This window comes from Zonotrichia leucophrys, unplaced genomic scaffold (assembly GCF_028769735.1).
Source record: "Zonotrichia leucophrys gambelii isolate GWCS_2022_RI unplaced genomic scaffold, RI_Zleu_2.0 Scaffold_217_84253, whole genome shotgun sequence".
Classification (NCBI taxonomy): domain Eukaryota; kingdom Metazoa; phylum Chordata; class Aves; order Passeriformes; family Passerellidae; genus Zonotrichia; species Zonotrichia leucophrys.
Window position 1 is genome coordinate 73134 of NW_026992422.1, and position 11120 is coordinate 84253.

The 11120-nt window shown below is 66.7% G+C and overlaps 1 protein-coding gene and 1 long non-coding RNA gene across 2 annotated transcripts; both read right to left on the reverse strand.

Annotated features, from left to right (window-relative positions):
- Positions 1-718: 718 nt before the first annotated feature.
- FOSB (FosB proto-oncogene, AP-1 transcription factor subunit) lies at positions 719-7502 on the reverse strand. Its single transcript, XM_064738175.1, has 5 exons — positions 6575-7502; positions 4526-4888; positions 3251-3358; positions 1530-1739; positions 719-1384 (listed from the first exon to the last, which is right to left on the reverse strand). Exons 1-5 carry the CDS (start codon positions 6701-6703, stop codon positions 1241-1243), a joined length of 954 nt encoding a protein of 317 aa, XP_064594245.1. The 5' UTR covers positions 6704-7502; the 3' UTR covers positions 719-1240.
- Positions 7503-9777: 2275 nt separating this feature from the next.
- LOC135461193 (uncharacterized) lies at positions 9778-10501 on the reverse strand. The gene is made up of 3 exons (XR_010443345.1): positions 10452-10501; positions 10262-10320; positions 9778-9992 (listed from the first exon to the last, which is right to left on the reverse strand). It is a non-coding gene; the product is annotated as an uncharacterized LOC135461193 (long non-coding RNA).
- Between the last annotated feature and the right edge of the window lie 619 nt (positions 10502-11120).

An 11120-nucleotide genomic window follows, 5' to 3' on the forward strand; every position in this document is an offset into this window, starting at 1 on the left:
GGGGGGGAGGGGGCGGAGCCAAGGCCAAGCGGGGGCGGGGACAGGGGAGGGGACAGGTGGGACACACCCGGAGGTGGCACCTGGAGGTGCAGGGACCCCCTGAGAGGGACACGGAGGTGACAAAGTTGGAGGTGACCTGGTGGTGGCACCTGGAGGGGACACCTGGAACCCCTCAGGGGACATGCAGGTGACAAAGTGACACCTGGAGAGGGTGGAGGTGGCACCTGGAGCCCCTCGGGGGACACGGGCCACCCCCAGGGGGACAGAAGTGACACAGGGACCTTCCGGGGGTGGGGACAGGGACACGGTGGTGGCATCTCCAAAGGGGTGGAGGTGGCACCAGGACCCTCCTGGGGACCTTCAGGGAGGGCTTGGGGACACCTCGGGTGTCACAGGTGTCACCTGGGACGGGCTGGGACATCTCCAGGGGGACAGAGGTCCTGGAGGGACCCTCGTGGTCACCTCGGAGGTGACACAGAAGCTCCTGTGGGTGGTGGCAGTGGGGTGGTGACATCTCCAGGCACCTCTGAGGTGACAGGGACACCACGAGAAGGCGCTGAACGGGCTGGGGACATCTCCAGAAGGGACAAAGAATCCTGGAGTGACCCCACCAGGAGGTGACAAGAAAGAACCAGGATCAGCCAAAACCGGCACCAAAAAAAAAAAAAAAACCACAACAAAAAAAAACCCCAAAAATAAAAAAATCAGGGAGGAAAAAATCCCGCGAAAAATAACGAATCCCACCAGAACCGGGGGAAAGAAAAACCCAAAAAATCCCACCAAAACCGGGGGTGGAAAAAACCCAAACAAACACCAAAAATCCAGCACGGGTGGGGGTGACCTGGAGGTGTCACCTGGAGGTGACAAAGGGGACACGGAGGTGACCAAGCGCCACCTGCCCCATTCACAACGCGAGGGGAGCTCGGGCGGTCCGAGGAGGAGCAGGAGGAGGTGACAAAGTGACACCTGGAGAGGGGAGAGGTGACCTGGAGGTGTCACCTGGAGCTCCGGGTACCCCATGGAGGGGACACAGAGGTGACAAAGGGACACACGGAGGTGACCAAGCGCCACCTGCCCCGTTCACAACGCGAGGAGCGAGGGGGAGCTCAGGCGGTCCGAGGAGGAGGAGGAGGAGGAGCCCCGGTGGAGGTGACAAAGTGACACCTGGAGGTGACAAAGGGGACACGGAGGTGACCAAGCGCCACCTGCCCCGTTCACAACGCGAGGAGCGAGGGGGAGCTCAGGCAGTCCGAGGAGGAGGAGCCCCGGTGGTCGCCGCCGCCGCCGCCGCCGCCGCCGCCGCTCCGCCGCTGGTGCGAGGCTCCGCACGAGGAGGAGGAGGAGGAGCAGGAGGATGATGAGGATGATGAGGAGGAGTTTCCCTCTGGGTAGGGGGACACAAACGCGGGGGGCGCCGCGTTAGGGGCTCCCCAGCAGCGGGCGCCGGGCACGGGACCCTGCGGCACGAGGAACCACGGCAGCGGCGGCGGCGGCGGCGGCGACAGCGGGGCCTCGCCGGGGCTGCTCACCTCGGAGGAGACGGGCGCGGCGGCGGCGGCGGCGGCGGCGGGGACCGAGGGCGCGGCCATGGCGGCCGCGGCGGCGCCGATGTCCTCGAAGGGGACCTTGCAGGCCGGGGCGTGCGCCACCAGCACGAACTCCAGGCGCTCCTTCTCCTTGCGCAGCTCGGCGATCTCCGACTCCAGCTCGGCCTTCTCCTCCTCCAGCTGGTCCGTCTCCTGCGGGGCGGGGACCGTCAGGGACGCGGGGACACCGGCGGGTGTCCCTGGGGGTCCCCTCGGGTGTCCCCAGGTGGCACCGAGGGTCAGCGGGGTCTTTGTCGCCCTCCTGTGGCCCTCCCGCGTCACTGCAAGTCTGTGTGGGTCTGTCTGTCCATCCCTGGCTGGGGTCTCTGTTTGTCCATTCCTGGGTGTCCCCAGGTGTCCCTGGGTGTCCCCAGGTGTCCCTGAGTGTCCCCTCAGATGTCCCTGAGTGTCCCCTCGGATGTCCCCAGGTGTCCCTGAGTGTCACCGGGGTCACTGTGGCATCGCTGTGTCCCCCCTGAGTGTCGCCCGCCTGTGGCTGTCCTGTGTTCCTGCGTGTCCGTCTGGGTCTCTGTCCATCCATCCTGGGTGTCCCCAAGTCTGGGGACAGTGAGATCAGGGGCCTGGCAATGTCCCCAGGTGTCCCTGGGGGTGTCCCCAGGTGGCACCGAGTGTCACCGGGGTCTTTGTCGCCCTCCTGTGGCCCTCCCGCGTCACTGCATGTCCATCTGGGTCTCTGTCTGTCCATCCCTGAGTGTCCCCAAGTCTGGGGACAGCGCCATCAGTGACCTGGCAATGTCCCCAGGCGTCCCTGAGTGTCCCCTCAGATGTCCCCAACCCTGGGGACAGCGACATCAGGGACACAATGACATCTACAGGTGGCCCCTGGGGTCATTGTGCCCCTCCCGTGTCCCCTGAGTGTCCCCCGGGTCGTTGTCACCCTCCTGTGGCCGTCCCGTGTCACTGCATGTCCATCTGGGTGTCCCCAAGTCTGGGGACAGCGCCATCGGCCACTCGGGGATGTCCCCAGGTGTCCCCTGAGTGTCACCCAGTGTCGTGGTCGCCCTCCTGTGGCCCTGAGTGTCCATCTGGGTCTCTGTCTGTCCATCCCTGGGTGTCCCCTCAGATGTCCCCAAACCTGGGGACATCTCTGGGTGTCCGCCTGTCCCCTCCTGATGTCCCAAACTCCGAGGACATCGCCACCGTCACTGGGGACACCTGATGTCCCCAAATGTCCCCAGCTCCAAGGACATCACCACCAGCTGGTGACATCCCTGTCCCCTCCTGATGTCCCCAAATGTCCCCAACTCCCCTCTCGATGTCCCCAAATGCCCCCAAGTCTGAGGACACTGCCACCATCACTGGTGACACCGCGGGCCCTTGGGGACAATGCCACACCCTGGCGGTGATTGCTGTCGTGATAATGTCGCGATAGTGTCTTGATAATGTCACGATACTGTCGTGATAGCGTCACTCAAATGCCGCCCCCTGGAAGTGATTGCTGTCGCGATAGCGTCGCGATAGTGTTGCGATATTGTCGCGATAGTGTCACAATAGTGCCACCCCCTAGCGGCGATTGCTGTCGCGATAATGTTGCAATAGTGTTGCAATAATGTCCCGATAACGTCACTCGAATGCCACCCACTGGTGGCGATTGCCGTGGCGATAGCGTCGCTATAATGTCGCGATAGTGTCGCGATACTCACCGCCTGCAGCCGGTCCGTCAGCTCGCGGCGCCGGTTGCGACATTTGGCCGCCGCCAGTTTGTTCCGCTCCCGCCGCACGCGGCGCTTCTCCTCCTCCTCGGGGGTCAGCTGCGGGGACAGGGGACAGCAGCGTCACCCGGTGTCACCCGGTGTCACCCGGTGTCACCCGGTGTCACCTCTGTCACCCTCTGTCAGCCCCCGGCCCCGAAATCCCGCTGGCTGCACCCAAAATCCCACCGGGGTCATCGGTAACAATGATGTCCCCAAGGTGCCACCACCCGAGATGTCCCTCAATGTCCTGCCGCTCACAGTGTCCCCAGCTCCCTCCCATGTCCCCAAGGTGCCACCACCCGAGATGTCCCTCAATGTCCTGCCGCTCACAGTGTCCCCTGGGTGCCACCACCCGAGATGTCCCTCAATCTCCTTCCATTTCCATGCCCTCAAAGTGCCACCACCCCTCTGTCCCCTCCATCCCTCTGTCCCCCTGTCTGTCCCCCTGTCTGTCCCCCTGTCCCTCTGTCTCTCTGTCCATCCCTCCAGTGTCCCCTCTCACCGTCTCCTCCATCCCCCGTGTCCTCCTGTCTGTCCCCCTGTCTGTCCCCCCCGTGTCCCCTCTGTCCCCTGTCCATCCCTGCCCCGTCCCCCATCACAGTCTCCTCCGTCCCCCCGTCTGTCCCCTGTCCCCCTGTCTGTCCCCCCCCGTGTCCCCTCTCACCATGTCCCCTGTCCCCCTGTCTGTCTGTCCGTCCCCTCTCACCATCTCCTCCGTCTCCTCTGTCCCCTCCATCCCCTCTGTCCCCCTGTCCATCCCTGCCCCGTCCCCTCTCACCGACTCCTCCGTCCCCCTGTCTGTCCCTCTGTCCCCCTGTCTGTCCCCCTGTCCCTCTGTCTGTCCGTCCCCTCTCACCGACTCCTCCGTCCCCCTGTCCCTCTGTCTGTCCCCTGTCCGTCCCCTCTCACCGTCTCCTCCGTCCTCCTGTCTATCCCCCTGTCCCCCTGTCTGTCCCCCTGTCTGTCCGTCCCCTCTCACCGACTCCTCCGTCCCCCTGTCTGTCCCCCTGTCCCTCTGTCTGTCCGTCCCCTCTCACCATCTCCTCCATCCCCTCTGTCCCCTCTGTCCCCCTGTCCATCCCTGCCCCGTCCCCCATCACCGACTCCTCCGTCCTCCTGTCTGTCCCTCTGTCCCCCTGTCTGTCCCCCTGTCCCTCTGTCTGTCCGTCCCCTCTCACCGACTCCTCCGTCCCCCCGTCTGTCCCCCTGTCCGTCCCCTCTCACCGTCTCCTCACGGCCCCGCCGCGCCCGTGCCCGCGGGGCTCTGCCTCCCGGTGCCGCTCCCGGTGCCGCTCCCGGTGGTGCCGCCGCTCCCGGTGCCGCTCCCGGTGCCGCTCCCGGTGGTGCCGCCGCTCCCGGTGCCGTCCCGAAGCCGCCGCCGCCCAAGCCGGGGCCGCCGTAGCTGGGCCCGGGCAGCTCGTAGGGGTCGAGGGCGGGGGGCGGCGGGGGCGGCTGAGCCATGGCGGCCCCCGGGGCCACCGAGGAGATGAGCGTGGGCTGCACCAGCCACTGCAGGTCCTGGCTGGTGGTGATGGCGGTCACGGTGGGCACGAAGGAGCCGGGCATGTCCCCCAGGGCGCTGCACTCCTGCGGGGACATTGGGGACATTGGGGACACGGTTAGAGCGGTGACATCAATGGGGACACGGTTAGAGCCATGGGGGACATGGGGGACACGGTTAGAGGGGTGACACCAATGGGGACACGGTTAGAGGGTGACACCAATGGGGACACGGTTAGAGCCCTGGGGGACATGGGGACACGGTTAGAGCGGTGACATCAATGGGGACACGGTTAGAGGGGTGACACCAATGGGGACACGGTTAGAGCCATGGGGGACATGGGGGGACATGGTTAGAGGGGTGACACCGATGGGGACACTTGGGGATACGGGGGACAGGGGTTAGAGCCATTGGGGACACGGTTAGAGGGGTGACATCGATGGGGACACGGTTAGAGCCATGGGGGACATTGGGGACACGGTTAGAGGGGTGACATCGATGGGGACACGGTTAGAGCCATGGGGGACACTTGGGGACACGGTCAGAGCAGTGACACCCGTGCAGTGATGGCGGGCACGGTGGGCACGAAGGAGCCGGGCATGTCCCCCAGGGCGCTGCACTCCTGAGGGGACATTGGGGACATTGGGGACACGGTTAGAGGGGTGACATCGATGGGGACACGGGGGGACATGGGTTAGAGCCATGGGGGACATTGGGGACACGGGTCAGAGGGGTGACACCGATGGGGACACCGTCAGAGCAGTGACACCCATGCGGTGATGGCAGTGACGGTGGGCACGAAGGAGCCGGGCACGTCCCCAAGGGCGCTGCACTCCTGAGGGGACACGGGGGACACTTGGGGACACGGGTTAGAGGGGTGACATCGACGGGGACACGGGGGGACACGGGTTAGAGCCATGGGGGACACGAGGGGACAGCGGTGACACCACTGGGGACATCCCCGGGAGGAGCGGGTGGCGCTGCACTCCTGAGGGGACGCGGGTTAGAGGGGTGACATCGATGGGGACACTTGGGGACACGGGCCAGAATGGTGGGGGACACTTGGGGACACGGGTTAGAGGGGTGAGGGACACGGGGGGACACGGGGACATCGCTGGGGACGCCCCCGTCCGGGTCCGGGAAGTGACACCCTGGTGTCCCTGTCACCCACGGGTGACATCCTGGGTCCCTGTCAAAATTTCGGTCGCCCCCTCCCAAAAATCCGAGTCCTGGAGGGGACCCCGAGGGTCCCCAGGTGACACCGCCACCCCCAGGTGACGTCACGGGGGTCCCCAGGTGACACCGCCACCCTTTAGGACCCCCCCGAGGCCCCCAAATCCGCAAGGGGGCGTGGCCAAGGCTCAGAGGAGGGCGTGGCCAATGCTCAGAGGGGGCGTGGCCAAGCCCCGGAGGGAGCGCGCCCATCCCCACCAGTGGGCGTGGCCTAACCCCCGTTCACCCCGCTCCTGTGGGCGTGGCTCCGCCGCAAAGTGGGCGTGCCCACCCCGAGGGGGGCGTGTCCACCTCCCGTCTCCCCTGGCAACGGCACCAAAGAGAGAAGGGGGGGGGGAGGGGACACCCCAAAAATAACCCGCGCGCTCTGCGTGCGTGCGTGCCGCGTCACCGCCGCCCGCGACGTCACTGCGCGCGGCTTACGCACGGCCCCGCCCCCCCGGTGCTGCTCTGCTTCATCCTCCCCCCCTTGCCCTCCTCATCCTCCCCATATCCTCCTCATCCTCACGCCCCCGGTTCCTCCCGTTACCGGCGCTCACCTGCGCGGCCCCGGCGGCGGCCGCGGGGCTCCCGAAGGAGTCGAGCGGCGACAGGTACTGGGACTCGGCCGAGGGCGACGAGCTGCACCGGGAGCCCGAGTCGTAATCCCCGGGGAACCCCTGGAACATGGCCCCGGGGCCGCGGGGGCCGCCCCGCCGCCACAAAGCTGCGGGGTCACGCCGTTAGCGCCGGCGGCATCACGGGGCGGCTCGGGTCGGTGCGCCGGTCAGGCTCCGGTGAGTGTCCGGCGTGCCCCGGTTAAGCGGTTGTGAGCTCCGCTGTGTTCGTGCCGCGCTCCGGTTGTGCGCTATAAGCTCCGGTTGTGCGCTATAAGCTCCGGTACCGAGCGCCGGTATGTCCGGTAATGCGATAAAAGCTCCGGTACCGTCCGCTATAAGCTCCGGTTCGCCGGTACCGTGCTCCGGTGCGTCCGATTATCCGCTAAAAGGTCCGGTAGCGTCCGTGCCAAGCTCCGGTAGTCCGCTAAAAGCTCCGGTTATCCGCTATAAGCTCCGGTACCGCTCGTGTCCAGCTCCGATAGTCCGCTATAAGCTCCGGTAGCGTCCGTGCCGATCTCCGGTTGCCCGCTATAATCTCCGGTACCGTCCGTTCCGCTCTCCGGTGCTCCGTTCCAAACCCCCCTCACACTCCCCGCTCCATCCGTGACCGGCTCCGGTACCAAAACCCCCCAAAGTTGTCCCGGTACTGGATAAATCCCCGTTTCCGTTACGAGCGCCGGTAAATCCGCGCCGAGCCGCGCTCAATCCCCTCGGCCAGGCGCCGGTGCCGCTGCCGGTGTCCGGTTTTATGAATGAACGGGCTCGCGGCGGCCCCGCCGCTTTATACGACGAGGCCACGCCCCCCTGCGCTGACGTCACGCCCCCCTCCGCCGCCGCCGCGGGACCCCCGGGCCCCCCCCGCGCCCACCGGGACCCCCCGGGCTCGGTGCCGTCGGTGCCCGGCGCCGTCTGAGGCTCCCGGAGGCGCCGCCGCCGTTAAGAGGCCCCGGGGAGGGCCGGGAACGGGGGGGATCCCCCGGCCCCGCCCCGCCGGAGTTCCTGTGACGCAATTAGCCATATATGGGCTTGTCTGGAGTGTTTGTTTGGTATCCTAGCAATGACGTCACAGGGATTCCCTCCGCCGCCGCCGCCGCCGCCGCCGCCGCCGCCCGCCCGTATTAATAGAAACGGGAACGGCCCGCCCGTTCTAGAAACGGCACGAAGGGTCCCGGGAGGCGGCACCGGGAACCGGGAACTCCCCGGAGACCCCCGGAGACCCCCCGGGACCCCCAAACCAACGGGGGATCCCCGGTACCTCCCTCCGGTTCTTCCACCGGTGACCTCCGGGTGTCCCCGAGGAGCCCCCGGGAGCTCCGGTTACCCCCGGTTCCACCATCGGGACCCCCCGGTGTCCCCCATGAGACCCCCGGGACCCCCAAACCAACGGGGGATCCCCGGTATCCGCCTCCGGTGCATCCCCCGCTGACCTTCCGGGACCCCCGTAACCTCCCGGTGTCCCCGGGACCTCCGGTAACCCCCGGGAACTCCCCCATGAGACCCCCGGAATCCCCTCCGGTACCACCGGGACCTCTCCCGGTAACCCCTCGAGACCCCCGCCCCGTACCATCTCCGGCTGGAGCCGTTCCCGGTACCGGGAGGGTCCCGGTTTAGGGGTCCCGGTTTGGGGGTCCCGGTTTGGGGGTCCCGATTTGGGGTCCCGGAGGGTCCCTGTTCGGGGGTCCCGGGAGGTTTGGGGGTTCCGGGGGTCCCGGTTCGGGGTTCCCGAGGGTCCCAGAGCGTCCCGGTTCGGGGGTCCCGATTTGGGGGTCCGGGGATCCCGGTTCGGGTTCCGGGGGTCCCGGTTCAGGGTCCCAGAGCGTCCCGGTTCGGGGGTCCCGATTTGGGGGTTCGGGGATCCCGGTTCGGGTTCCGGGGTCCCAGTTCAGGGTCCCGGGAGTTCCGGTTTGGGGGTCCCGGTTCGGGTGTCCGGTGGCTCCTGGCGGGTCTCGGTTCGGGTTCCGGGGGTCCCGATTTGGGGATCCCAGTCCGGGGGTGTCCCGGTTCGGGGGGTCCCGGTTCGGGGGGTCCCGGCCCCGTTGCGGCCCCGGGCTCTGATGTCACCGGCGGCACCGGCGCTGAGTCACGGCGGCATCCCCGGTGTGGGGGGGGCGGTTCCCACGCCCTCGGGGTCACCCGTTCATTCACCCGCCCCGGCCCCGCCCCCGCCCCCGCCGGCGGCTCCCGGTGCCTCCCGGTGCTCCCGGGCCCGGCACGGACCGGGGGTCCCGTTACCGGGGTACCGGGGGTCCCGGGATTCCCTGTCCCGCTATCGGGGGTCCCTGTCCCGTTATCGGGGGTTCCGGTCGGTTCTCGGGGGTCTCGGTCCCGTTCTCGGTGTCCCGGGGGTCCCTGTCCCGTTATCGGGGGTCCCGGTCGGTTCTCGGGGTTACCGGTCCCGTTCCCGGGATCCCGGGTGTCCCAGCCCTCTTTCCGGGGGTTCCACTCCGTTCTCGGGGATCCCGCTCAGCTTTACGGGGTCTCCGCCCCGTTCTGAGGGTTCCGGGGGTCCTTGTCCCGTTCCGGGGATCCCGGTCCGGTTCCCGGTGTCCCGGAGGTCCCGAGGGTCTCTCTCGGGTTCCGGGGTTTTTTCCCGCTCCGTTTTCCCGCGGTTCCCGCGCTCCCGTCCCGGTAAACACCGCGCGGGTCTCCCCGGTTCCCGGTGTCCCGGGGGTCCCGGGGGTCTCTGTCCAGTTCCCAGGGTCCCGGGGGTCCCTCTCGGCTCTCGGTGGTCCCGGGGGTCCCTCTCGGTTCCCGGGGATCCCTCTGGGTTTTTTTCCCGCCCCGTTTTCCCGCGGTTCCCGCGCTCCCGTCCCGGTAAACACCGCGCGGGTCTCCCCGGTTACGGCGTTCCCCGCCGGTGACGTCACCACGTCCGGCGTCCCGTGTTTACGTCGCGCGGCAACGGCCGCGGCCATGGCAACAGGGGCGGGGCCTGGGCCGGGGCGGCGACCAATGGGAACGGAGGAGAGGCGGGGCCACAGCGGGAGTGGGCGGGGCTTGGGGAGCCGCGTCCGCGCGCTTTTGGCGGGGCGGGGGCGGAAATTTGGGGACATTTTGGGAAAATTGGGGATGCTGGGGGCATTGGGGACATGGTGGGGGATGGGGACATTGGGTGGGAATGGGGGGGACATTGTCACACTGTCACCGGTTTGTCACAAGAGTTTTTATTAAATTGGAAGGACAGGAATAAAATAAAATAAAACTAAATTAAATTAAATTAAATTAAAAGGACACGAATGGGGCGTGGCCTCCTCCCCATGGCCACGCCCCCCTCCTCATTGTCACCTCGGGGCGGGGACAGCGGGGACAGCGGTGTCACTGCGGCTTCACTTTGGCACTTGGCAGCTTGGCCAGGACCCTGCGGGGACATCGGGGACATCTGGGGACACTGGGGACATTGGGGGACACTGGGGACATTGGGGATATTGGGGACATTGGGGGACAGTTGGGGACATTGGGGGGATTGGGGACATTTTGGGGACATTGAGGGGACATTGGGGACATCATTGGGGACATTGGGGACACTGGGGACATTTGGGGACATTGGGGACATTGGGGGATTGGGGACATTGGGGGGACATTGGGGGGCCATTGGGGACACTTTGGGGACATTTTGGTGACACTCACCTGGCTCGCAGGTGGCTCAGGTGGCCCCGGGCCAGGCTCAGGTATTGATCGATCTGGGCCTGGAGGGGACATTTGGGGACATTTAGGGACAGACAGAATTGTCACACACCCCACTCCCCCCTGTGGTGGCAGTGCCACCCTCGGGTGTCACCGATGTCCCCTCAGGTGTCACCTGGGGGCGTGGCCGTACCTGGTGGCGCCGGTAGAGCACGGGGAAGGTGAAGGCGCTGACGACACCTGGGCGGGGGAGGGGACATGGTGGGGACACCGGGGGTCACCGGGGGTCACCAACTGTCCCCAATGTCCACAATGTCATCCCCTCAGTGTCCCCAATGTCCCCAATCCCCACAGTGTCCCCAATGTCCCCAATGTCCCCCAATGCCCCCAATGTCCCCAATGCCCCCCAATGTCCCCAATGTCCCCCAATGCCCCCAATGTCCCCAACGCCCCCAGTGCCCCCAATCCCCCCAGTGTCCCCCAGTGTCCCCAATGTCCCCAATCCCCCCCAATGTCCCCAATGTCCCCAATCCCCCCCAATGTCCCCAATGTCCCCAGTGTCCCCAATGTCCCCAACGCCCCAGTGCCCCCAACATCCCCAATGTCCCCAGTGTCCCCAATGTCCCCAATCCCCCCAATGTCCCCAATGTCCCCCAATCCCCCCAATCCCCCCAGTGTCCCCCAATGTCCCCAATGTCCCCAATGCCCCCAGTGTCCCCAATCCCCCCAATGTCCCCAATCCCCCCAATGCCCCCAATCCCCCCAATGTCCCCAACCCCCCCAATGTCCCCAATGTCCCCAATCCCCCCAATGCCCCAATCCCCCCATTGTCCCCAATGTCCCAAATCCCCCAATGTCCCCA